Source organism: Melospiza georgiana, chromosome 8 (genome assembly GCF_028018845.1).
Source record: "Melospiza georgiana isolate bMelGeo1 chromosome 8, bMelGeo1.pri, whole genome shotgun sequence".
Classification (NCBI taxonomy): Eukaryota; Metazoa; Chordata; class Aves; order Passeriformes; family Passerellidae; genus Melospiza; species Melospiza georgiana.
In genome coordinates, this window is record NC_080437.1 from 3987416 (window position 1) to 4014533 (window position 27118).

The 27118-nt window shown below is 51.8% G+C and overlaps 2 protein-coding genes across 4 annotated transcripts in view; both read right to left on the bottom strand.

The window, feature by feature from the left end:
• Positions 1 to 763: 763 nt before the first annotated feature.
• DNAJB12 (DnaJ heat shock protein family (Hsp40) member B12) lies at positions 764 to 18096 on the bottom strand. 3 transcript variants are annotated; one of them, XM_058029556.1, is made up of 9 exons: positions 17955 to 18096; positions 14163 to 14337; positions 13205 to 13350; positions 9580 to 9765; positions 8166 to 8245; positions 7476 to 7585; positions 4655 to 4827; positions 3646 to 3778; positions 764 to 2526 (listed from the first exon to the last, which is right to left on the bottom strand). In XM_058029556.1, the coding sequence occupies exons 1-8, from the start codon at positions 18085 to 18087 to the stop codon at positions 3657 to 3659; spliced, it is 1125 nt and encodes a 374-aa protein (XP_057885539.1). In that variant the 5' UTR covers positions 18088 to 18096; the 3' UTR covers positions 764 to 2526; positions 3646 to 3656. The 3 variants fall into 3 exon arrangements, with proteins under 3 accessions (XP_057885539.1, XP_057885538.1, XP_057885537.1); XM_058029555.1 differs by having other exon boundaries at positions 764 to 2622; XM_058029554.1 differs by having other exon boundaries at positions 764 to 3778.
• A 1787-nt stretch (positions 18097 to 19883) lies between these two features.
• MICU1 (mitochondrial calcium uptake 1) overlaps positions 19884 to 27118 on the bottom strand; it is a 92980-nt gene continuing 85745 nt past the window's right edge. Inside the window, exons 12-13 of the mRNA XM_058028643.1 lie at positions 22855 to 22944; positions 19884 to 20580 (exon numbers count right to left, since the gene is read on the bottom strand). Of these exons, the coding sequence (XP_057884626.1) occupies positions 20417 to 20580; positions 22855 to 22944 (254 nt within the window). The 3' untranslated portion in view covers positions 19884 to 20416. The remainder of the gene's footprint in view (positions 20581 to 22854; positions 22945 to 27118) is intronic.

Genomic DNA, 27118 nt, shown 5'->3' on the forward strand with positions numbered 1-27118 from the left:
ATTCAAGAGTGTCTCCCATTGCTCCGGGCTGGGAATGACCCAAAATGCAGCAAAACCTCCCCAAAACCTGGGCTGTGTGCCCTGTGCCAGCAGGGCTGACTCACCACAGAGGGGGAATGGCAGGGATGTATGTGCTCCTTGGCCTCTGAGAGCAGGGAAAAAAGGGAAAGGGGAGAAATTCCCACTCTTGGCCTCTGAGAGAAGGAGGAAAAGGGGGAAATTCCCACCCAGAGCTTCCAGCACTTTGGTGTACCAAAAGTACTTCCACCACTTCCTCCACTGGGGAGGAAAAGAGACCCATCCCAAATCCATCCCAAGGCTCTGGGGCCAGCAGTTTCCAGCCACTGCCAGCAGGAAGGGCACCCAAGGCAGCGGCTCTGCTGGAACAAAGGCAGCCCAGAGTGTTCCTGCCCACCTGATGGGGATGGTGCCCACAGGGCTCCTTCCAGTGCCAGGATAAAGCTGCCAGGTGGCATCCTAGGGTGAGAATAAGGCTCAGCCAGAGGATGAGGGGCTATTGGGAGGAAGGCCCTTCTGGGAACACCCCAGCAGAACGGGTCTGAAGCGAAGGTGCCCTGCTGGGTGTTTGGTGCCACCATGCCAGGGGCACCACGTCCTCTCCATCCCCTCCCTGTCCTTCCCTCTGCAGCCCCCACAGGACCATGGGATGGCAAAGACCCCAAATTCCATCCACCACCGAGGAGCTGCAAAATCAGAGCTGGCTGGAGCAGGGAATCCACAGGACACCAACCCAGCTGGAGCCTTTCACATTATAAACATTTATTTATAGATGTACAATTGTATAATTAACTAAATCAAGAGATACAGCCTCTGTGAGCATCCACTGGGAGCGATGCCTTCTCCCTCCTTGTGATCCGTGGGCATCTACCAGGAAAAAGAACCTGAAGGTTTTGGCAGGCAGGCTCCAGGCAGGGAATGGCACTGGGCAACACATCCAGCTCCTTCTGTGAGCAGGATTGTGGTTTCACCCCGTCCCCATCATCCCTGTGCCTCTATCGAGTGCCATTTCCAATCCTGAACTTCCACCCAATTTCTTCTGAAGGTGGAGGAACCATTAAAAAAAAGAAAATAATAAAACCTCTTAAAATCAGGTCCAAGCCATGGTGGCTGTGGGATAACAGGGCCTGCAGCCAACGGGAGGCTGAGATTTCACAAAATAAATAAACAGCCAAGACAGAGCGCATGGATTCCTAAGGACAACGGGATAAAACCTCCTCTGCCAGCCCACCCGGGAGCTGCTGTGCTCCCAGCTCACTCCCCTGACTGTGCCAGGGGATGGTTTGCACTGGAAATGTCTTTAGACACAAATGAGCTGCAGAGCAGCAAAAAAAAAAAAAAACCCCAAAAATTTAAATAATCCAGTTTATTCCATGGGAGGTGGCTCTGCTCGTGCTGGCTTTGCTTCCAAGAGATGGCTCCTCACCTGTGGCAGCTCACGCTGCTCCTGCCCGTGGTGGGGCAGGCACAGGGCAGATCAGACACCCCCTGATCTCCCCCAGCAGAATGCTTTGTTCCTTATGGATCTGTGGCCTTTTCCAGGTGTCCTGCAGGAAACACGAGGTGGGGTGTGAGGGCAGGGCTGGCTGCACCCGCCTGGAGGGACGAGCACAAAACCTCCCAACAAAGGGCTGTTGGAAAGCCCTCTCTGCACGGAGCACGCTGATTACCAGGCACAATTCCAGCAGACTCGGCAGAAAAAGGAGTTACATGCACAAATCAACCAAAGACTGACGAGCAAAATCCATCCAGGACAATCCTTCCCTGGTGAGCGGCTCAGCTGACCCCGGCTCCGCCGACGCTGCAGATCCACGGCTCTGCACGGGCTCCCCCTTCTCTGGGAGCCCTGCACCTTTGGGGTTTGCTGGGATCAGAACCCCAAGAGCAGGTGTATGCATGTCCCCATCCACAGAATGTCCTCCCAGGAGCAAAGGACAGCAGCTGCAAAGGGATTCCTGTTTTCCAGGCAGGAAAGTGCTGTGGACAGAGACACTGGAAGAGGCTTCCTGCTGCCCTGCTCCCCAAAATGGGCAGAAACCAAAATAATTTAATCATCCAACCCCTGCATAGTTTAAAAGTACAACATATATACAGCTATAAATTAATGCTAAATAGATTATATTTTCTTTTCTTTAGTGTCTTCTTTTATCAACAAATCCCACTTCTCTCTCCATTGGCAGCAGCGAAGGGTCTCCTGCTTCAGGTTTCTGCAGTTAGTTTGGGTTATTTTACACTCTGTGTGTCTGTTCCAGGGGGTGTGGGATCCTTGTGGGATCCTGGGAGCAGGCCAGCAGCGTTGGGAGGGGAGGAGGAAGACAGAGAGCTGGATTTCCTGTCCCAAGCGCTGCCTGCCATCGCCAGAGAGAGGCAGAGAGAAGAAAGAGGGGCAGTTGTGCGTTGCTAATTCTCCAATTCCATGTTTAAGATAAGGTTTGATTCTTTTTAAAGAGCAAAGTCTGTCACCTCGGCTCAGTGCACTTCCCCAAAGTCTTCGGGCGTTTGGACGCTCTGGGAACAAAAGCAGCAGCGGTGTCAGTCTGAGGCCAGCCTGGGACTCCCCCTCGCTTCCCACCCCACAGCACAGGCAGCAGCTTTTCCAGGCTCCTTCCAGACCACGGGTGCAGGGAGGGAATTAAAGAAAAGCAGGTAATTAACACCAGAAGAGGCGCAGTCATCCAAAGGAGAGAGCGGGAGGATCAAGGTGGGAACGGATCCAAAACCAGGATACACCCAAGGAAAAGCCCAATGTGACCCAAAGGATTTGCTTTAAAGGCCAAACTTTCAGATGCTGAGGAAAACAACCCCCAAATGTGCAAATCAAGCAGCTCAGCAGCCAGCATCCTCAAGGAGTCCCTGTGAGCTGGAACGGTGTCCATACAACACCTGGAACAAGCTTCACCCAGGAGTTTTTCTATAGAAATCCTGTGCCCGGACAATTTTGGGGATCTGCACACTTCACAGGCAGCCCAGCAGTACCTGGTAGGTGAAATCAGCCCAAAAATTTATGCAGAAAAAGGACTCCAAACCCCGTGGCAATTTTTTTTCGTTACTTTGGTGCAGTTCTCCCAGCACATCTGATCTCACATGTGTTATCCAGGCTCTCCTTAATCCAAGCTCTCCAACCCCCAAATCTTCCAGACCTCCCCCCAGCTGCTCTTACTTTGATTGCCAGTTTAACCCAGTAAGTTACTTCTACAACCTGCTGGGAACATTTGCTTTGTTCTCCTTGAATGGGAAGGCAACAGGAGGGGGGACAAGGAACATCTGTTGGGTGGGACTCCATTCCCTGTCACGTGCCAGGGCCAACAGCTTTCCCAGCAAAACAGACAACAAAGCAACCAAAACCAAGGGCTCATTAAAATGTGGGGGCTGGATGCCACAGCACCTAAGAAACTCCCAACCTCACCAAGGGATTGAGCCCTGCTCCTAGAGGCCAGAGAAAAGAGGGAGCCTGGAGAGAGCCGAGGGTGCCGACATGCAAACTAAAGCCGATCGATTCCTGATTAACGCGGAGCGCCGTCGGAGGGGAGGCTGCGGCGTGCACCCCGAGGACACTCCTGGAGGGCTGTGTCTCACTCAGGGCTCTCAGTGATCAAAGCACTGGGGTTCCCTGCTCCCAGCTCGTACTTGGGCTGGCACTATCCGTGCAGGGAGGCCTGGACGTCTGACAGTCTGCTACAGCTGGGGGTGCCCATCTTCTGTGCCCGCTGGTACAGGTCCGAGTCCCCGAAGTAGCGTGCCCGGTACAACAAGCCTTCCTCTGCAAAGGGAAAAGCTCAGCGTCAGGAATGCCCTCTGGAAGGGACTCCCCTGCCAGGCCCTGCTCCCCCACAGGCTCTGCTGGGAACAGGAGGCACCTCCAGCTGTCCAAGGTGCAGCAAAGGATGAGGATGAGGATGAGGAAGAGGAAATGCCCCGCGCCCTTTGGGACAGGATGGGCGTAAGAGCTGCTGACAGCTCATCCGTCCTGGGAAAAGCCAGGAGAACCCAGCTCCAGTCCCAGGACATGCAGGGGCAGCCCACACAAAGGCTACCCCAGCAGGGCTCTGTGAGTTTGGCACCGCCCAGGGATGATCACAGCCCCTCTGGCATTCCAGAGCTGAAATCCTACCCCAGCCACTGCTCCCAGAGCCGTGGCCACCACAGCAGCCAGAGCACACAGGCTGCCCTGGACTCGCTGCCCTCACCACCCTCTGCTGCTAGGATGTCTGGCTGGATCAGCTGCCTGGGCAGCCCCCTGGGAGCAGGGGTGGGATGTGGGACCATGACACCACGGGCAGCAGACTTTCCAGCACCATCCTTGAACAGCTGAAACATGACACGGGGCTAGCAGGGATCCCAGAGGTTCTACCTTCCCCCTCCACTGGAAATCAGAGGTATCCTGCTGACACAGCAGGGGAACCTCTGGGGCACAGCTCCTGTCTGACCAGTTCTGCAGCAGCATTAAAAAGCAAAACAAAACAAAAAACCCCCACATACCGGGCCTGTCATGAAGTCACAGACTGGAAAAAACAAAGCCAACGACACAGGAAATGTGCTGGCACCGTGTTAAAGTATAACTTCAGCACGACTTAGTCCTAGTCAAAGACATTCCAAAGGCAGCCCATGGAGCAGCTGCTGACCCCTCACTACTCACTCTGCTGCTTCTCCCTCCAGCAGTTGTTCCTAAGGTTTGCTATGTAGTCGTCCTCCACGCTCCGCTCCACGTTCTTCAGGTTCGTGCCCGTGTACTCCTCAGCAAAGCTCTCGGACACGTAGTAGGGGACTTTCAAGTGCTCTGTGACCCTTCTGTGTGTGTGACCCACAGACCTGGTGCAGGGACAAGAGCACAACAGTGTGGGACATGTTTCAAGGGCACAGCAAAGCCCCCAGCTTGGGTGATGTGATTCCAAACAGCAGGAAACATCCCTCACCCCTATCCAGCCACTGGCTTGGAGGGTGGGAGGGAGCAGCATTTCTGCTGGAAACCAACCACCAGCACAGGGAGAGAGAAGCTGCCAGGGCTCCAGCTAGGTGGGCAGAGCTCTGAATACAGACATAACTCCAAGACACATTGCCCATTAATTAAAATAAAATGTTCCCTGGAATTTTCATTAATTTATTAAATCTGTGATTTCCTTCATTCGCAAGATGGGACCTGCTCTGTGCCCCAGCCTGCATCAACCAGCACAGAAAGCACTTTCCAGAAGGAAATCTCCTCCTCCCCGGGCCCAGTGGATTTGCATTTCAGACAAAGCCCTGCTCTGCTTCCCCTGACAGGCCAGCAAACCCAGAGACCCTCCCTGGGGCGTGTGTGTGAGCTGTAACACAGGAGCTGGGCCCAAATGCTGGATTTGCCAGGACGGCTCCACCTGGAGACATGCCCAAAGTTCCTGTGATAAATACCAGCTGCTGCTGCTGCACTGGGAGCAGCCTGGTTCTTGAGCCAGCTCTAAACATGAACTCATCCAGCCCAGCCTTCAGTCTGTATCAGAGGATACAGGTGGGATCCCAGGGCTCCTGCACGTTTCCCCAAGGCCCAGTGCTGGGTAACTGAAGGGACTGAACAGGAGCACAGAGCTCTGCTGGGATTTCTCAAGGCAGAGGTGCAGCCTGGAAAAAGCCAAGTTCACTATTTTCTCTGTCAAGAGAGAGCCCTGAGCTCTCCCAAAGCTCATATTCCTCTCCTGGATAAAGATGGACTACAGAGTGTGCCCTCACAGGAGGACTGGGAATGGCAGGGCTGCAGCAGCACACTGGGGTGTGTAGCAGGAAAATCAGGGCACAGAAACCTGTCACCTGCAGTCAGACATGCAATTAACTCAGGCCAATTCCATGGGGTGTTACTGAGCAGCAGCAATCAGGCCCACAGCCAGGCAGCTCTTCCAGCAGGAAGATCCTTTTGGGAAGGGATTTACAAAGGTGACAGTGGTTTTTCAGGACTCTGCCCTCCTCAGTGACACCTCCACTAGGGAGGAGTGGCATTTAAATCTGTGGGTTCAAAGCTTCTGCTCCCCTGCTGCTGAGCTGAGGCACAGCTTTCCCTTCCCAGTGAGTGATGCAGCAGCTCCTCCTGCCGGCCCTGCAGCACCTCAAAGCAGCTCAAACACCCTCCCTGCTCGGGAAGCCTCCAGTAGGGCTGCAGGAGCTCACTTCCCACCCCTGTCCAAATCCAGCCTTGGAAATCGGGCTGCTTGCTGCTACCTGAGTGTGCAGAGACAGGGGACAGGGAATGGGGCAGCAGAGAAACATCTGGGGCTCAGGGATGGCTTCCTCTGGCAGCTGGCAAGGCTGGAAGCAAATCCCTGCCCATTTAAATGCTCCCTCCCTTCTGTGTCTTCTCACCCCACAGACTCTTGACCAGTATAAACCAAACTGGTGAACGTGGACAGTGCTTAGCTTTACAATGCTAATGCCAGCTGTGGAAATCACAGCTTAACAGCCTTCACCCTCTCAGAACAACCCTGAACTGTGCCAAAACCATCCCATCTTTTGGTCCCAAGCACCAATGTCACAGTCTTTGCTCTGAATCTGAAAGCCAAGCTGGGTTTTGCAGTATTTAACATCATGCCCCTCCCCTGGAATTGCTCAAGGCCAGGTCAGATGGGGCTTGGAGCAGCCTGGGCTTGTGGGAGGTGTCCATGGCCATGGCAGGGGGTGGAACAAGGTAACTTTAAGGTTCCTTCCAATCCAAAGCCCTCTGGGATTCTGTGATCAACGGCAAACATTGCTACCTGTGAAAATAGGCAGGGACACCAGGCTGGAACCAGGTCTGCCCTCTCTAAATGCACAGAAGAGCTCACACTGAACAGACACTGAGCCTTTGCCAGGAATGATGCAAGCAGCAGAAATCAAGCCTGTTTCCCCACTCTCTGTTAGCACTGCACAGTGACTAAGAATGAGGACACGTTTCATTGGTCACCAGAGGGAGCAGATGGGGGCATTTCCACAGGACCTAGAACAGAGCAGTTTCACTTTCACATCCCCAGTGTCTGGCCAAAGCTATTTCATGGCAAGATGAGAGTTCAGAAACAGGGGATTTCTCTGGGAGTGACTTTTATTCCTTATCCTCTTCCTCTACTGTACAGTGCTAAGGCTTTCATGGAGAACACGGCTTTTGTTTTACACACTCTGCACCTCAATTTGCTCCATTTGGGATCTCAGTGCTGGGCTGCACCCTCCCCAGACCAGTTTATCCCTTTCCATGACAGACACAGCTGTGGGTATGGACTGCAGAGGGTCCCTGGCAAGGAACTCTCTCCATCAGGGCAGTGAGCACCCTCCAACTCTCCCTGCACCTCATATCTCACACCTGTGTGAGAACCACAAAGACTTCTCTGGCAGCAGGAGCCATGGCGTCAGGGGATAAAGCAAAAAAACCCAAAGGAAGAAGAGAAGGCAAGATCCCTGCCCCACCACACCCCCCCAGAGCCCACCCCCTCCCCATGTGGGTAAGGTTTAGAGGAATGGGTACTAACAGCCTGTGGCTCAAACTGTAGGGTGGGCTGGAGACCATCATCTGGCTGAGAGCTGACACAATGATGAGGATAAGGATGGGCATCAGCTGGACAAACAGCCCCAGGCCACCCTGAGGGAACAGAAACACACAGTGCAGTGCCACCCACCCAGCTGGACAAGGATCCCATGGCACCTCCCTCCCTCCTTCCCTCCCTCCCAGTGCTCCAACACAACCTCCTCTCTCCTGCTTTGCACAGGGAGCAACCCAAACCACAGGACAGTTTGACTCAGGACAGTACAAACCCCCTGGCCCTTCTCTGATGTGACAGTGGGCAGAGGGCACTGCCAGGGGGAATTCCAAAAGCCTCATGCCCACGGCTCATTTTTCTAGAGCAGGACTGGTTTTATGGATGGCTTCTCCCCTCTTCAGGGCTGGACAGATGAAGGTAATTCCCCCTCTCCCTCACCTCCCTCACCCCCTTCAGTTCCACCTTCAAGCTTGAGATAAAAATATCCAGGAAGTTCTTGTTTGTTTTTTTACAATAAAATTGGCTCTGCTCAGACAACAGCCATAATAACCCTGGCTCCAGCTTTCTGTTTGGGAGGGTGGCAACAAGCAGGACTGTTCACAAGCCAGGCCCAGGAACCAGCTCCCAGTGCTGTGCTGGGCAAACCCCCAGCCCCCCAGACCCCAGGTGTTTTCCACTTACATCCCCCTGGTGCTCCCTCCTGTCCTGCCTCTGGTGGTAGGTGTACCTCATCCTGCCATTGCTGTACACGTGCACATTGCCTGCAGGGAGAAGAAAACTCTTACCCCAAAGTCACAGCGTGGAGTGGGGGTGCTGCTGGCTGGCCAGGGAGGGACCATGAAAGATGAACATGATCCATGTTTCACCTGCTTCCAGGCTGAAACAGGACATTCCTGAGGGGGTTTGAGTGCAGGGTGGGCACAGAGCTCCTTCTGTAAGATTCTGCAGGATTGTATGAAAACTCAGCTTGGAAGTGACCTCAGGAAGTTCAACCTCCTGCCCAGAGCAGGGTCAGCCACAGAGAGAGAACACCCCGGACAGGCCTTCTCCCTTCTGATGGAATAGATTAAAACCAGTCACAAACAGAAATCATTCTGGGCTTTTCCCCACCCTGCCAACAGAGCTCTTCCATGTCCTGTTTTAAATGTCAAAGCCACAGCTGCAAAGGTTTCCAGGCTGAGAGAGCAGCCCTCAATTCTCTCGGGACAGCGAGGAAAGGGAAAAAGAGACTGCACTGAAATAGCAACATGCTGTTTTTGCAGGAGCAGCTTCTTGGCCTCTCTGCCAGGCACAGCACAAATGCTGCAAAAAGCTTCCAGATGCTTTTGAGCCACTGGTGTTGGGGTGTTAGTGCTCAGATTCCAGGCAGGAAAGAGCTACCAGAGTGAATTTTCTTAACTGAAACCAATTTTTTTTTTCAAGTTGGTCCACAGAGGTCAAGAAGCCCTGTGTCCACCTCCAGTCAGACCTGAGTGGAACAAATACAAAGGAATCTTCCAAAATACCCTTCTCCTGACATGGAATCTGTGTCTGTTGAGCAAGTAAAGGAACAGATTCTTTCCTGCTCCCCAAGCCATGGTCAGCCCTGTGGACAGACAGGATGCAGACTTATTTTTCAATTCACAAGGTCTAAGTTATGCAGTAGAAATATTATTTTTCTTTTTTTTATGGGGCACAGGGGAGAGAAGGAAGTGGCCACCGATCTTGGAGAACCTGTTCTAGCTACGTGGTGAAGCAGAGATCAAGAACGAGGCCAGGTGTTACCACAGTTTGCTCTGATAAGAAGATTTAAATTCCAAAACCACCAGGCAGAAAAGCCTTCCTCAAAACAGGATTATTTCCACAACAACCCTTAAAACAAGTCCCTTTTTGTTCTAGCATTCAACCCAACCTAACAGCAGCTGATGCTGCCAGCATGCAAACAAACACCTGAGGCTGGGAAGGAGTCCAGCTCTGATGGCTGCTGAGCTCTCCAAGGATGAACCATTTAAAAAACTTTGGGAGGGAGAGCTCCCCCTCAGGGAACCCAGCGCAGCCTCAAGAGCCCCAGCTGCCCCAAAAGGAGGAGAAGGAAGGCAGGACTGAAGGCGCTTACTGGAAGGGAAGCCACCCCCAAAGAACATGTTGAAGAGGTCCTCGGGGGAGATGTCAGCCTCGAAGCCGCGGTGGAAGTCGGCGTGGCCGTGGCCGTGGCGGGCGGCGCCGAGCTTCTCGTCCCCGAACTGGTCGTACTGCTTCCTCTTCTCGGGGCTGCTCAGCACGGCGTACGCGTTCCCGATGGCTGCGGCACACAGGGGAACGATCAGCTCAGCCTGCTGCCCCCTCCCCTGCAGCCCTGCACATCTGCCCTCCTCATCGTGCAAAGCCACACGCGCTCGGCCGCCCCCACGTCCTTGCAACGGGCACCCGGGCAAATCCAGGCAGGAGGAAGCCACACTCAGGGAAAAACTCCCTCGTTCATTCAAATGATAAGGGTTTGGTGCGTGTCCCCAGAGAAACCCTTCAGCAGTGTAGGGAAATCAAATTTTAGTTGACCAATTTTATTCAAAAGCGGCACTAAGGGAATTTATTGTCAGAGCCTACAACTAGAACTGCAAAGTGCCGCAGACATCTTTTCATGAAAATCCTTCCCTTAAGATTTTTTCCTCCTGAGAAGCTAAGGAGCCTCAAGAACAAAATGTAAACAATAGTTATCTGCTGCTGTAGAATGCAACAAGTAGATCTTTGATTGGCCCATCTTAGATGTTTATAATTAATGGCCAATCACAGCCCAGCTGGCCCAGAGAGTCTGAGGCAGCTGCCTTTGTTATCATTCTTTCATTTTCTTAGCTTAGCTGGCCTTCTGAGATGAAACCTATTCTTCCATTCTTTTAGTATAGTTTTAATGTAATATATATAATAAAATAATAAATCAAGCCTTCTGAAATATAAAGTCAGATCTCTGTCTCTTCCCTCATCCTAAGACCCCTGTGAACACTGTCACAGCAAAGAATTTAAATATGGGCTAAATCCCTGAAAGGGACTTTAAAACTTTCCATAGAAACTGCTAAGGAAACATTAGCCAGAAGTTGCATCCATCAGCTAAGAGTTTCAGCACTTGCAGATGCCACATGCAAGGTGCATAATTACAAGGACTCTTAACCAGTGCCTGAAGCTGGAAATGTACTGGAACTAAACCCCTGCCAGGTCCCTGGTCCCTCTCCTTCCAGCCTCAGGAGATTGAGCCCCTTTCCCAGAATGTCTGCCTGCCACCCTCCTGTTTCTGTACTCACCTCTCTGCACATTCCAGCTTCCCTCTGTACCAAGCCATCCCAGGCCTGCCTGTGTCACAAGGACCCAAAATGCCCACTGCAGCAGGTGCCTGGTGTGTAAAAGGCAGGGGCAGAAGGGATGGAAAGGGAGAAAAAGGGGGATAATGTGCCCATTTGGAGGAGATCAGCTCCAAGATTCAGCATTTCCCCACGGTCAGATGGAGGTGTACGGTTTCTCCTTGGAGTGGAGATTTGGAGGGCAGAGCATGTAATGTCAATACACCCCTTCTCCTTCTTGGTTATAATTAATGCACCCAGAGCAAACATTTCTAGAGCCAGGCAGGGAAGCTGCTGGACAAGGAGTGACTCAGAGTGCATCAACCACACAGCTGGAAAGAACAAGGGAAGCAATGACAACGGAGCAGTTCAGGGTTTCTTCACTATCTGACTCAGTGCTGACAAAGCCCATGAAATGCCTCATTCCAAGGCAGGATTTTAGCTCCAAGTAGCCAGGCTGAAGGCTTTTTCCAGGAGCAGGCAGGCAGTGATGCAGATCTGCCACGAGGCAGCCTGCAGCCAGCTGGAACTGCACACTGAGGCACGGGCTCAGCACCTTATCAGCGTCACTGGGAAGGCAAATGCCAAGACTTCAGCTGATCCATCAACATAAGGAAAAATTAACTCATATCCTCACAGCAGGGCACGTTTCCCCCTTCACCCTCTGGAAGCAAGCAGCTGGACTTCAGCTCAGCCCAGGGGCTGAAGGACAGGAAGCCATGGAGGCAAGGCCTGGAGGAGATAACCCTGCAGTGGGGGATAAAGGGCACTTTGCTTAACGCTCCACTTCTGGCACGTAGCTCCTGCCAAAGCCTTGGGCAAACATCATTATTGAAGATTACAGGTGAGGAAACCTGCCTTTGGCCACTGAGGGATCCAGGGATGAGCTGTGCAGCAGCAGCTCTGCCCAGGCACAGCTGAGAGCTGTGTGCAGATGCCCTTACACCAGCAGGGGCTCTCCCAGGTAGCTGGGGCTCGGTCACTATTTGCTAACTCTTATCAGGGAAGGATTTAAGTCTTAAAAGGCTTGAACAAACCTTACCCAAGACTTTTACTGCTGAATTTGCGTCTCTGAGGAGCTCACCTGAATACTGTACCAGTGCACTGACATCAGGCCAGCCCTGCTCCCTGCTCCAGCACACAGCTCATGCATTTCACTCCCAAAATCTGGCTGCTTTGGGGTGGAAGGTGCCTTAAAGACCCTCTCATTCCACCCCCTGCCACGGGCAGGACACCTTCCAATATCCCAGATTGCTCCAAGCCCTGTCCAACCTGGCCTAGAAAACTTCCAGGGAATCCAGGGGCAGCCACAGCTCCTCTGGGGAGCCTGTACCAGAGCCTCAGCACTGTCTTGAGCAAAGAATTTCTTTGTAAAAAGTGGCCAGAGTCAGATTATTTTAATGGCTTCCAAACCAGTGCTGTATGACTGGCACCAAGGTGTTCTGTGTTTAGCTCAATGACAATAATCAAACTTCAGCAGCTTGTAGGGGAAAATGGGATTATATGTTCCAAGCAATAGCATCTCTCTTGGAAAATTTCTCCAATCTTATGGGGTCTCATTACCCAGGAAACATCCCTGCTGCATTTACAGAGAGGCTCTGAGAACTGGGCTCCTTGCAGCACAACCAGAGCTCCTTTTCTGAGTTCTGGCTGGGCTCACTTGTATGGCTGCTGCAGCTCCACCCTAGAAACTTCCACTTGGGATTTCTATTCACCAGTTCCATCCAAGAATGGTTGGGGGTTTCCTGGAATGTTTCTCCTGAGGGGTCTGTGAGCCCTGAGTCTGCCTCTGGTGTAACTGGGTTAATCCTGATAGAATTCCCTCCTGAGCAGTGAGAGAGGAGCTTGGAGCAACACACAGGGAAGGGAAGGGAAGGGAAGGGAAGGGAAGGGAAGGGAAGGGAAGGGAAGGGAAGGGAAGGGAAGGGAAGGGAAGGGAAGGGAAGGGAAGGGAAGGGAAGGGAAGGGAAGGGAAGGGAAGGGAAGGGAAGGGAAGGGAAGGGAAGGGAAGGGAAGGGAAGGGAAGGGAAGGGAAGGGAAGGGAAGGGAAGGGAAGGGAAGGGAAGGGAAGGGAAGGGAAGGGAAGGGAAGGGAAGGGAAGGGAAGGGAAGGGAAGGGAAGGGAAGGGAAGGGAAGGGAAGGGAAGGGAAGGGAAGGGAAGGGAAGGGAAGGGAAGGGCTGCTGGGGAAAGAGAAGGAAGGCTCCTCCTTACCCAGCCAACAGAGGTGAGTCCTACCTTGCCAGCCTGTATTTATTATTTTAAGCTCATACTTTGGTCATGACATGAGCAGCTCTGAAGGGAGGCAGCTTCACAAAGAGCAGCTTTATGTCACTGCCTGACTTGTGGGGCTGTTTCTAAGGGTTCCCTCAGTGAGAGTTGGGGGCAAAGCACAAATGTGGAGCTGGCTTTACCTTTGAATGCCTCTGTGGCCCCTGGTGCGTGGTTCTTGTCCGGGTGGAACTTCAGGGCCAGTTTCCTGTAGGCTTTTTTCAGATCCTCATCAGAAGCTTCTCTGCTGACTCCCAGAATTTCATAGTAATCTTTGCACTGCTTTACCCTGCCAGGGGAGAGGGGAGCAAGCACTGAGTTCCAGGAGTAAAAACCTCTTTGTCTTGGATACCTGTCAGCTCTGAGCCTCCTCAGGCAGCAGTTTCAGGGTGCTGCTCAGGGATCTGTGCATTACTCAGGCCCTGCTCTCAGAGGGTGACCCAGCACAGAACGAGTTGGGCCAGTGCAGGAGGAAGGGCCTCCCTCAGACCCACACAGGAACGTGACTGGCAAACAAACTTCACATTCATCATGTCCCTGTGCTGGAGGCTGCTTGGGAAGGACTGCAGCACCTGAAGGATATTGGCCTTTCCCTCTCCACCTCAGCTTATGCCCAGATGTAAGACTTGCATCAGCTGAACTGCAGAGAAGGAAGGAGGGAGCAGCCCAGGGTGGGCAGCCCATCCTGCCTGGGCACACTCAGCCCAGCCAAGGCTTCTGCTGCTCACATGAGGAGACAGAATCCAGCAGGCTGGGTTTTTGGAGAAGTGGATGATGTAACAAACATTCCTGCAAGTCCCTTGAAGTGGTTCTTGCACAATTCAGGCCGTGCCCATAACCTTAAACAAAGTTTACCAAGTGACTGCACCTGCAGCTCAGTCCTTCAGCTGCCAGGATGGGCAAATGGGACAAGGGAAGCCTGAAACAGGGTTTGGAAAATGAGCAGACCCAAGCCAGCTGCCCACCAGCTATAAATCCTCCTGGGCATGCTCTTAACACTGTTCCAAACGGTTCAAAGCTGAAATCTTTAAAGTACTGTGAAAAGCAGACGGGTACCATGTGATAGAGTCAAACACATGCCCCAGAGAGCTGTGCACAAACCTCTTCACTGCATCCAGCTGCTCCTGAGTGTAGCCCTTGGGGGGCTCCCCCCCAGCCTCTCCGTTGGCTGATGGGAAATCTCCACTCATTTTCCTGAACTGAGGGTTGGTGGATTCCCGGGGCTGGGACTGCCCATTGGCTGACTGCTCGTTCTTGTTGAGTGACTCAAGCAGAACTGAAAGGAGAGAAACAAAAACATAGAGAACAAAGCACCAAGCTCAGCCTGCCCTTCCAGCTGCCCCATGGAGAGATTCCTCTCCATCTTTGCCACCTCCCCAAGGCCCCCCATCCATCCTCCCCCAGGAAAAGCCTCACCTTTCCTGCCAGGTAATCTCTCAGCTCCTGCTGCTTCTCACCCAGGTGTGAGGGCCACTCCTGAAGATGTTCTGCTGCTCCCAACACACACAACCTCCACAAAAACCCCAACACCACCCAGACAGACAGTCCAGGAGCCACAGCAGATCAGCAAAGCAGTGTCTCCCTGTCCTTTGTTCCCTTCCATCTGTCCTTGACAGCAAACCATGTCCAAATGTGTCCTCTAGCACATTATAAAGTCTATTATTCTTCTTTGTCTCCTGCTTTTCAGAGCCTACAGTGCTGGGGAAGTGATGTGACAATGCCATATCTTTAGAGAGATTAGAAAACAACTCTCTGGGCTGCCAATCCCATGGGGACACTCCCCTTCTGGGGACAGAGCTGCAGCACTGCTGGCTGCCAGCTCCTCACTCAGGTGCTTTGTTCTCCTGTCACTGCCTGGGGGCTGGGAGCAGCTGTGAAACCCATCCTGCCTCAGTTACTGGGGGGACAAATTCACCTTCCCCTTCCTCCTCCTCCTTGCAAGGCTCAGGCACTTCCATCCTCTCCAACATGCAGGCCTGGCCCAATCACCCAGGGGACACAATGGAGGGAGCTCCAAGCATCCTTCCCTCGTGCAGCTGCACAGCACCATCCTTTAAATCTGCTTTCTGAACCAACATCAGACTGATTTCTTCACCCCCACTCGAAAGAACAGGCACACATGCTACAGTGAAACCCAGCCAGGGATATTTACACAGCCCCAGTGTCCTGAGCTTGCAGTCCCTTATCCAGACCCCAGAACTGGGAGGGATGTTCCACCTCCTCCCATGGATTGCACAGCACAGACCTTGCACTGTGGGGCATCACCTTCTTCAGGCAAGTGCAAACAACACTGGCAGGCCAAGAGATGAGCCAAGATATCCTATCTGGTCCCAGTGCTCACAGGGGACAGGAAAATCCACTCAGGAATCCAAAAGCCAATAGAGGATGAGGGGATGAAAAGGACAGTGGGGCTAGGGAGCAGTAAATGGATGAGCTTTTGGGCTTGGGACCTACACAAATTTAAAATTATTTTAGACAAGTAAATTTTTCCCTCAGTCATATTTCCAGTGCTTCAGTGCTCACTGAATGATAATCTTTGGTTCTGCTCCTTCCCAACCTGGAGCAATCTCCAGGTGATTTTAAATTTCCCCTCACAAGGCTGTTCCCCACCTACCCCCTTCCTGCTGCTTTGGGCTTCATTCCCTACAGCTTGCCAGGAGATTCTGATCCCAGAACACTTTGGGTGGGAAGAGACCTGAAAGCCCATCCATTCCCACCCCCTGCCATGGCAGGGACACCTTCCAACACCCCAGGCTGCTCCAATCCCATCCAGCCTGGCCTTGGGCACTGCCAGGGATCCAGGGGCAGCCACAGCTGTGCCAGGGCCTGCCCACCCTGCCAGGGAACAATTCCTCATTCCCAATATCCATCCAGCCCTGCCCTCTGGCACTGGGAACCCATTCCCCGTGTCCTGCCACTCCACTCCTGATGAAATCCCTCTCAAATTTTCTTGCAGCCCTGGAAGGAGCTGTGAGGTCTCCCCATAGACCCTTCTCCCAGCCCCAGCTGTGCCAGCCTTTCCTCCCAGCAGAGCTGCTCCATCCCTCTGCCCATGCTGGTGCCTCCCCTGGGCTCTGCAGCAGCTCCAGGTCCCTCCTGTGCCTGCTTTCTGCACCCTCTGTGCACCCCAGCACAGCACAAACTCAGGGAGTGCAGAATTAAACTGCAGCTCTGCCAACCCAGCTCCTCCCAAGCACGTGCCATGGGGCACTTTTCCTCCCTTATTAGCCAATGTTTGCCCAACTTCCCATAAATTTCCCCATCTCTCCCCGAAAGGTGACCAGAGTGTGAGTGTGTCTCAGCCAACGTGCCCTGACACAGGAGATTTCTGCTGCAATCCCCTTGCAAAACCCTTCCCTGATCCCAAAAAGCCCAGGCAGGGTCAGAGTTTGCAGAGTGTTGCCAAACCCTGGGGAATTCCTGGGGAGGAGATTTAGAGATTTCCCAGGAGCTGCTCAGAGGCTCAGGGACCACCAGGGCATCTCTGGCAGCATTTCCCAACCCAGAGCCAGCAGGACATGGAGCAAAGGGTCCTTGGATGAGAAACCTGGTTGGGTTTGGCCATAAATCAGTACAAATGTTGTGTTTAACATTAACCCGCCCTGCTGGCTCTGCCTTCCTCCAAAAGTCACTTTTCCTACCCAGTAATTTTACCAAAGTATAAATTCCAGAGGAAAGGGAGGGGAGGGAAACCACAGCACAGCACACACTGTGTTTGAGGCAGAGGGGAGAGCCCTGCTGCAACCAGAACCAGGATCACAGGAAGCCTTGGAGCAAACAAGCTGCAAAGCTCAGCCAAAGAATCCAAATTCAGATGAGGTCAAAGAAAAAAAATTTAAATCCACAGCTTTTTACACAATATTCTGCCATGTAAGAACACGCAGGGAAAGAGCAGAGTTTGGCTGCTTTCACAAACCACTTCCCATATGAATTAAAGCTTTCAGGAAATGATGGAAACAAACAAAAATCTGGCACCAAGTCTTGGGGAGGAGTCTTGTTTTGTTACACGTGTGAGAGCCACGGCATGTCTGTCTGTCTGTCTGTCTGCAAACAGAGCAGGAACAGGGCAGGGAGAGCAGGAATACGATGGAAACGGGAGGAACAGCAAGAGGAGAGGAGGAGGAATGGAGAAGGATGAGGAGGAGAGGACGGACAAGAGGAAGAGATGAGGTGGAACAGGAGGAGAGGAGGAACACGAGGGGCAATGCAGGAACAGGGAGGAGAGGAACGGGAGAGGGAGGGGAGGAATGGGAGGAGGAGAAGAACAGGAATAAGAGGAGGAGGAGGAGGAGAAAAACAGGAAGAGGAGAGGAACAGGAGGAGGAGGAAAAGAACAGAAGGAGGAGAGAGACAGAAACAGGGGGAAAGGAATAGAAGGAGAGGAGGAATAGGAGAGGAAAAGGAGGAGTATAAGGAGGAGACGAGCAGGAAAAGTGTAATAGGAAAAGAAGTAAAGGTATAGGAAAGGAGGAGTCGGAGGAGGAGAAGGGCTTTTCACAACCCCCGAGAACTTTCCCCTCGCCTTGCCAAGCCCCTTGCCTCCCCTCAGCGCTGCCCCGGCAGCAGCGGGTGCAGTGCCCGCGCCTCAGGGCTGCCACAGCGGCGCGGAGTCGGCCCCCCTTCCCAGCGCCTTCCTCACTGAGGGCCCCCGCTAAAGACAGTGGCCGCGGGCCGTCGGTACCCGGTCCCGATCCTGGCCCATCGGTGCCCGGTCCCGGCCGGTACCGCAGCCCCAGACCCCCGGGCACGCCCCGGGCCCCCGATGAACTCGCTTTCCCGGCGTGCCCCGCGCGCACCGCGCAGGCGCCGTGAGGGTGAGAGGTCAGGCCCGGCGGCGGCCGCGCAGGCCGCGCTCCCCCGGGCCCCCCGCCGCGCCCCCGGCCCGGCGCTCACCGCGGACCCGCTGCGAGGGGTACAAGCGCTGCGCCTTCTCCAGGAAGCGGCGGGCCTTGTCGGGCTGGTTGGCTTTGATGGCGGCCAGCGCAATGCCAATGCACCGCTCCGCCTCGTCCCGGTTCGACTCCATGGCGGCGGCGGCCGGGCGGGGGGGCGGAGGGGCGGGGCCGGGCGCGGACGGATGACGTCACGGAGGCCTGCCCTCAGGCGGGCGGGCCCGGCCGAGGCTCCGGAGCTCTGGGGGGATTCACCGGGGCCGAGAGCTGGGGGGACCCAGCCGGCCCCCAACAGGGGAGGGGACGCCAGACGGCACCCCGGGATCCTGCTCAGGCTGGATTATTAACAACTCCTCATTAGAGCCTCCTCCTCATGGAGTTCTGCCCTTGGAACACGGCCTGGCTGCAGGGACCGCGCCCGGCACGGGCTGAGGGCACCCTGAGGAGGGTGCGGCTGCTCGGGTGTCGGGACCCGGGACATCCCTCTGGCTGCCCTGGGTGATTCCAGACCCTGGCAGGGGCTCAGAGATCTTGGCACGGAGTCAAAGACACCCGTGCCTCTGATTTTAGCCCATGGAAACAATTGCCAACTTTGTGTGAGGAGTTACAAGCCACAAGAGTTTGAGTAAAATGATAGTGAATTTGTCACAGGGTGAAAAAGAATTTTGGGGTTTTAGAATGGGGGTTCAAGAGGCAAGATGGAGGAATCTGTGCATGTTCTGTCCTCCTTCTTGTCCTCGATCTTCTGCTGTGATGGTGACACTTCTGGATTGGTTTAGAGACAGACTTTCTAACATAGGTGATAGGTATTGGAAAATTATTGTAAATAAAGTACACGTAGTTTTTAGTATAAAAAGTCAACACCACCCCAAGGGCAGTGACTGTGCCACAACCTAACCTGCTGGACAGAGTTCAGCAGGTCAGAGAGAGAATGTTACAGATAATAGAAAATAAACAAGCTTGAAAAGCAGAACTGAGGAATCTCAACTTCTTCTGTCGTGGAGCTGGGAAAAAGACTCTTTAATACCTCGGGAGCCATTTCAGCAAGGCAAAACCCGAGATTCGGGCTGTGTTACATTGTTTCACATTCAGTCAGGGCAGGGATGGCAGGAACAACCTTCATCCCAGAAGAGGATTGATTCAGAGACAGTGACAGATCCTGGAGGCTGGCCGTGGGGAGCAGGCAGGAGAGAGGCAGGAAGGTCTGTGGGTGTGAGGTGAGTGACAGCACAGGGACCCACACCCAAACCACCCCAAAACAGCCTGGGAAATGAGGGGGAGAGGATGGGGTGATCAGGATCAATATCCCTGTGTGAACCACGGAATCCTACAATGGTTTGGGTGGGAAGGGACCTTAAAGCCCATCCAGTGCCACCCCTGCCATGGGCAGGGACACCTTCCACTGTCCCAGGCTGCTCCAGCCTGGCCTTGGGCACTGCCAGGGATCCAGGGGCAGCCCCAGCTGCTCTGGGCACCTGTGCCCAGGGCCTGCCCACCCTGCCAGGGAACAATTCCTAATGCCCAATATCCCATCCAGCCCCGCCCTCTGGCTGTGGGAAGCCATTCCCCGTGTCCTGGCACTTGAGGCCCTTGTCAACATTCCCTCTCCATGTTTTTGTCACCTCCTCCAGGCACTGCAAGGCCACAGTGAGGTCACCCTGGAGTTTCTCTCCAGGTGAACAATCCCAGCTCTCCCAGCCTTTCCTCATGGCACAGATACTCCATCACCTCAGTGGCTTCCCCTGGACTCTCTCCAGCAGCTCCTTCCTGTGCTGGGGACAGAAAGGATTCCAGGAGTGACTGATCCCCTTTGTCCTTCCAGCTCTGGAAATTCACAGGGGTTTTTCCCACTCCCAAAGCACCCCCGTTCAGTGCCTCAGCCCCAGCCCTGGGGGAGGATGTGGAGCAATGCAGACACAGAGCCAGGCTGCAGGGAGGAACATCTTTACAAGCAATTTTACAGAGGTCAGCCCCCAGCAATCCACACCTGCCAGCCCTTCCCAGTACAACTCCCCATGCAGGGAATCAGTCTGGGAGCTCCTGCTTGTGCAAGGCAGGAGAGCTGCACTGCTTTGAGCTGCCCTTCTGCAGCAGGTGCAGCTTTAGGCTGGCTGCAATCCTGGCCTGGGATCCAGGGAATGCAGAAATTTCCTGGCTTTTCTCAGGAGCAGCCTGAGAACCAAAAGAACCCCCCATGCCATTTTTCATAGCATTAAATAAAGGTGATTTGGGGCCCAGCTCTGGAGCAGGGCACATCGTGCCACGGAGGTGCTGCCAGTGCAAGTCCTTTCCTTGTTCCTGAGAGAGAGGAAGATGGAGGAGCCAGCAGCAAGCACATTCAGCAGGTGTGGATTTCTAACAAAACCCTCCTGGCACAGCCAGCCTGGGTTATCCAGAGCCTGGTGCCAGCCTGCTGTGCCCAGGGGATGATCCAGGGAATGGGGGTGCTCCTTCCCAGCCCTGCTACTGCTGCTTGGGAGCTGTGAAGTCCCAGGCTGTCTCCTGGGCACACTTCCACATGGCCCTCATGAGCCGAGTGAAGCCCATGTCCTTGGGCTTCTCCAGGCCGCGCATCAGCCGCTGCTTCATGATGGCAACAAACTCCTTGTTGCTCAGCTCCCCATTCCCTGCAAAAAGGAGGAAAAACAGTCAGAGACCCACCAGCAACCTCCTTGGAATGACAACTTTAAAGGGCAGCAGCCATGAGTGTCCTTTCCTGCAAAAACACAGACCACATTCGGCTCCCACCTCCCAAATATCCTGCTGAGCAAGGGCTCCTGAGCCACAGAGTTTAAATCCCAACCCCATGGATGATGCTCCTTCTGCAGGAGGCAGAAAAGCAAATGCAAACCAAATGTCCCTGTCCTCCCAGGAAACACTGCTTTAAGTGGTTTAGGAAATTGTAGGTGCACAAATTTTCCTAATGGAGTAGAAGGGAAGATTTGTTGATCTGATGAATGAGGTTATGCAGAATGCAGCCACTGGGCAGCAGAATTCCAGCAAACTATCAAGGGTTGAGCAAAATTCCCTCCAGTGCTGCAGGTTTTTAATGTCTGTAAACACTGATGGAGTGAGAACAACAAAATAATAATAATAAAAAGATGTCTGTGCCTGCTTTTCCACTTGGTTCTTCCTCAGGGGACTCCTCTGGCAACCAGAGTCTTTCCCCCTAAAGATTTGCTATCAAAATATTTAGGAGATTCTCCTCTGAGAGAAGGCAAACAGGGAATATTTGGTTACACTTCAGCTCACTCTGATCTCCAGCCTGATCATCTGGCATGAAGATTGTATCACAACAGTGATGCTGAAGCACAGAGGAAAATAAAACAGGAGATGTGACCTTAGGGCGTTGCAAAGGAGCAGGTGGGGCTGAAACCAAGAGGGACAACAAGGAATAAATGAATTAAATACATTTTTAAATGTTCATACTTATGTAACAGTACTGCCACTCAGAGCTGCCAGATGCTGGTGACTGCTGGAGAAGCAGGGTACCAGCCAAGACTCTGATTTTGGCCTGGCAGTTTTGGGCAAATGCAGAATTTCCTTCTTTCCAAGTCAGAACTGCTGTCACCTGGCAAAAGCTCCAGTAACTCCCATTAAATTGAGCCAGGAGTGCTTCAGTGTGACAGCCACCACCCCAGGGCACTCACAGCCTCTGCAAAGCTAGTTTCCAGCAGGGCAGAGTGCTGCTATTAATTAATTAAAAATTAAGCTGACATTTGTCCAGGACTTTGGAGATAAAGCGCCAGCCTGGCTCGTTTCCAACACTGAAGCACAACAGCTCATTCTGTTTGACCAACTGGAGTTCTCTGGGTGGGGGAAAAGGAGCAAAGTGTGCACACCAAACCTTCCCATCTGTGCTCCAACATCCCCATCTCACAGGGTGGGTACCCCTGGATACCCTTCCCAAAAGGGCAGGGGCAATGTGGGAAATGGATTTGTAGAGAATTGTCAAAGCCTGACAGAAGGTTTATACAGTGTGTGCATCTGTGTGCAAACTTTGAGAGAAGAAATGGAGATAGAAACAAGTTTCAAAGGATGGCCTTGTAAAAAAGACTGGATATTTTGGACAAATAGAGCTATGAAAGATGCACTGTAGTGGGCCCATGAGGGGTAATTTGAGATGATTTAAGGCATGTCACATTCATATTTTCTGGAAAAATCCCTTTGCCCAGGATTTTGCTCCTGGGAAGCTGAGAAGCCTCAGAGAAAAAGGAAAACAATAATTATCTCATTGCTTCTCCTGTGCTTTGCTGCTTTGGAATGTGTTTGGACATTGTTTACCCATAGGTGATTGTTTCATTGGTTTCATGTGAATTATTTTGACTCATTGGCCGATCAGGGCCAAGCTGTGTTGGACTCTGGAGAGAGTCACGAGTTTTCTTTATCTTTTTAGCCTTCTGTAAGTATCCTTTCTGTATTTTTTAGTATTTTATGATACTGTATTATATTAAAGAATGCTATACTAAACTATACTAAAGTTTAATATAGCATTCTTTAATATAATATAGTATCATAAAATAATACATGATCCTTCTGAGAACATGGAGTCAGATTCATCATTCCTTCCTGCCATGAGACACCTCACAAATACAATAAAGGCATTTACAGCATGGTGTGGCTAAAGCTGATAGGCCAAGAAACATTTATAATGTAATTAGGAAATAGTCAGCTTCTGAATGTGATGGTGTGAATTACAACATCTGTATTGTCTCACCCTTCTCATGAGACTGAAAATGGAGCATAAGTTTTTAAATCATCTCTCAGCTGCCCCATCTCTGGGTCAGAAAAGGCATAATCCAACAGGGCATCAGCTGGACACAGAGCATGGCAGGAAGAAGCATTTCCCCCAGGGTTCCTGCCCTGGGCTCCCCCAGCCTGGCCGAGCTGCGCTCACTCACCGTCGCAGTCGAAGAGCGCGAACACCACGTCGCACACGTGGTCTGACAGCTCCACCTTGGCCACGGTCCTGGCCACCTGCTGCATGGTCACTGCAACACACGGAGGGCACGGGGTCACACAGGGGCCAGCCACAGCAGCACACTCCTGCTCCTGGGGGAAACCAGCCCTGGGGTCCTCAGAGAGGCTGCAATGAGCTCGACCAACGAGGCAGCTCCTCCTGACAGCACTCCAAGGAATGCTATCCTGTCACAGACATATTTTATGAAAAATCTTTTTGCTAGGATCTCTTCTCCAAAGAAGCTGAGAAGCTTCAGCTTCTCCATGTTTAGGTGTCTTAGAATGTGATCTGGAGAATTGTTTACCCAGCATGTGAAACTGTTTCTACTTGATGACCAATCACAAGTCCAGCTGTGTTGAGACTCTAGTCAGTCACAAGACTTTGTTATCATTGCTAATCTTCTGATGAAATCCTTTCTTCTTTCTTTAGTATAGTTTTAATATATCATTTTATTTTAATATAATATATAGCAAAAATAATAAATCAGCCTTCTGAAACATGGAGTCAAGATTCTCATCTCTTCCCTCATCCTGAGACCCCTGCGAACACCACCACATTATCCAGCATTCAATTCTATCAAGCAGGGAATTCCAAAAACTGGGAATTCCAAAAACTCCTTTTCCTGTTGCAACCCAATAACTGCAGAACAAACCCACCCACCCTCCTGCAGGGAGCAGACCAGATTAACCTTGCAATAAAATAAAGAGTTGAAAGGAAGTATTTCCCTTTTCTCCCCAGACTGGCAGCAGAGAAGCAAGCAGGAGTTTTATTCCCCACCGTTAGAAAATTCCATCCAATTCATGGAGCTATCAATCTGGCAGGGTTAGGCAGGTGAGTTTGCTGCACAAATGGGAAAAGAAAAGCCTCTTCACAAGGCTGGTGTGAGTGTATTTAAAGTTAAATTGCTTCTCTACAAAGCCTGACCCAAGGAAATGCCATCCACAGCCCCTGGGATCAATGTTTAGCTGTGGAGCAAGGGAAAAAGGGAAGTGGTGCATCACAAAACCAGACTGAAACCACAAACAGCCTGTGCTTTCCTCCACAGAATCCTTATGGGCTTCTGCCCCCCTAGTCCTTCAGGAATTTTGGAGAGTTAAGTGTGTCAGAAAGGAAGAAATAATAATCCAATATGTACTGTAACTGGATTAATTACAAACTGCATAAAATATTTCTAATGAGATTTTTTCATTGATGTTTACATTATTGGTACCTTCCACCCTGTTTCTGCTCCCCTGAGTGAAATCTGGGGTTTTCCGAGAGGAATTCACAACCACCATCAGCTCCTTTTCCCCATAAAACCTCTCCTATTACTAAATAATGCAGGAGAAAATTGAAACGATGCATTGTAAATGTAAAATAGATATAATCTCAAATAGGACCCTGCTTTTCCCACATAATTATTCTTTCTGAGTGAAATTCCCTTTCTCCATGAGTGATGTAGCTCCAGTCAGCAGTTATTACTTTGTACTTCCTCAGACAACAACACCAAATTTCACTTAATTTGTGTTGGTAAATGTAAAATTTCTCTTGAGATCCTTCACATTGATGCCATCCTCCTCTCCTGGAGTCCTAGGTACCCTATGGCTGTAGCCTTACATGTAAAAAAAAAGTTAAAATGATTTCTTCATCACAGAATTCCAGAATGGTTTGGGTTGGAAGGGGCCTTAGGGTACATCCAGTGCCACCCCTGCCATGGCAGGAACACCTTCCACGGTCCCAGGCTGCTCCAATCCCATCCAGCCTGGCCTTGGGCACTGCCAGGGATGCAGGGGCAGCCACAGCTGCTCTGGGCACCCTGTGCCAGGGCCTGCCCACCCTCACAGGGAACAATTTCTCCCTAACACCAAATCAAAATCTGCCTTTCAGTTTAAAACCATTGCCCCTTGTCCTAATTCCTTTAATTATAAGTTATGCTTTTCTGCTGAGATTTTCCCCACTCCTTCCATCTCTGCAGGGAGTCTCCTGATCCCTCCCCTCCTGTTTGTTTTTCTCTTGATCCCTCCCCTCCTGTTTGTCTTTCACAGCCACAGTTTTCCCAGCTGGAATTTGCACTCATGGCCAGCAGTTCTTGCTTCCTCTCTTATTGATCCAAGTGCACAAGTGTCAGCTCCATCCCATCGTTCCTGCTTGATGCCAGAATGACTCCACAGGGACTGCAGGACTGTGCTGTGCTGGTTTTTAAGGAACCAAAAGGAGGAGGGAAAGCATCTCTGCTTTCACATCCTCACACATGCTCCAGACCTCAAGGCAGCTCAGGAAGGCAAATAAAATTGAAGCAAACCTGCTGGAATAATTTCTTTACCATGAAATGGAATAGGTGCTGTCTGGGGAACATCTCTTAAAGGCTGTCCAGGTTTGGAGTTCTGGGACAGAAATTCTCCTGGATTTCACATCATCAAAAATGAGTTCCACATTTCTATCTTGAAAAGCTTCTAAAATTTCATGCATTGGTATCTCCCACTGGTTCCTTTAATGAGCCATCGGAGTGATTTTATGCAAGTTTAGAGTCTGACACAGTTATCCTTTTTTTCCACTCTGATTCCCAGAAGTGCACTGTGAGCAATGCCTCACTGCGTGCTGCTCCAGGCCAGGGCCTCAGCAGATGGCAAACTTCACTTTTCCCTCCAGCTTGGGATTAATCACACATGTGGCCAAGAGAATGGACAGCTGGGCTGCTGCTTTGTTTTCCAAATGGCCCTGGGGGTGATGGGAGCAGGGCTCCTGCCCTGGGCCACCCCAGGATGGAAAGGCAGGACACACATGTGGTTTGGGCTCCCAGAAATCAGCCTCACGTGGATGCACACGCTTCATTTCAGGGCTCCCAGCTGGAAATGTTGGATGCTATCACTGGCAGCATAGCTCCCAAAATCTAGTTAACTTTTTACAAATCATTTGCATGAGTATGTGCTGGAACACCCATCCAGAAAGAGATGGATAAGCCTGGTGCAATCCTGTGTGCACAGCACATTCTCCTTGCTCTTCTCAAGCTGCAGCCCTGCAGCAGAGCAGAAGCTGTTTTGACATCAAAGGCAGCATGACAGAAAGTCACAGAGATCAGGGAGAATAAAAAAAGAAAAAAGGAGAGCTCCCAGACCAGAGCAGAGCTGTTGGTGCAACATCCACAGCCAGACACGTGGAAAGAAAGGAGATTCCTTGGAGACACCCAAACCTGAGTGCAGGGGATCCTGTTGGACACCAGGGCCCCAGAGCCCCCTCCCAGCCCTGCCTTTACTGCACAGGAGCACCCCAAGCTGTGCTTCCAGGGGGGCTGACTTCTCCCACCCCTCTCCAAGGCACAGCAAGCAGCAATTCCATGGCTGCACCCCAGCTCACCTCAACCTGGTTACTGAGAATTTCAGACTTCCTGACTCCCTGTCCACTCTGCAGCCATTTCAAGCAGCAACATTCAAATAAAATGATTTTCCATGAACCTCTCTGGGGCTCCAGCCCTGCTCTAAGCCATGGATCAGTGGGATCAGCTTCTCCCTGTGCTTTGGCCCATCCATGCCTTGCCCCAAACCCCACAGGAGTTATCCCACAGCTCCCTGCTGGCAGCAGGGTTGCTTGGAAAGCCTGGCTGCACACAGTGCCAGGAAAAGTGCAATTCACACCCTCCTAAAAGGGGAATAAGCATCAAATTCAGTTCCTGTCCTGCTTCCAACTGTGAGCCCAGGCTGGGGAAGTCTCCTAAGGAATGCTTGTGATTTAGGAGAATGACAGCTATTATGTTGCTGGGAAAATGAAAGATGGGCTAACAAATAATCTGGGTGTTTTTAAATGGGTCATTAAAATACAGGTTTATGATCCTTTTTAGAAGAAGAAGAGACTTCAATTCAGCACAGAAAACAGGCTGTCAGGCTCTGGCTGTCTGGTAGCAGCCATTTTTTCCCCTCTGAAATTTTAAACAGCCCTTTTAAAATCATAATAATGTTTGCTGCATTGTTAACAGCAAATTATTACACATACCAACCTCTTCCTAGTTTCCATGCCAGTGTAATTTTTACTTTGTTAGTTTGTAACCAGCAACCTCGTGAAAGCTTCACTTTTGGGAGGGCTCACCCCATTTATGGTTTATTTAAATCTGATCCCTGCCCAAGGAAGGTTCCCTTAGCCCAGCCAAGCATTCCCAGCTCAGTGGCTGCACAAGCTCATTAATGACACATAATTAAAAAGCAATCACACTGATTTACCAACTGCACACACAC

Bases quoted from the DNA above. Each gene is read 5' to 3' on its own strand.
- DNAJB12 (XM_058029556.1), bottom strand. From the start codon at position 18,087: ATGGAGTCGAACCGGGACGAGGCGGAGCGGTGCATTGGCATTGCGCTG. The intron at 14,338-17,954 runs GTGAGCGCCGGG...CTCTCCTTTCAG, and splicing joins CCCCTCGCAGCGGGTCCGCG to TTCTGCTTGAGTCACTCAAC. The intron at 9,766-13,204 runs GTAAAGCCAGCT...TGTGTGCCGCAG, and splicing joins GGCCACAGAGGCATTCAAAG to CCATCGGGAACGCGTACGCC.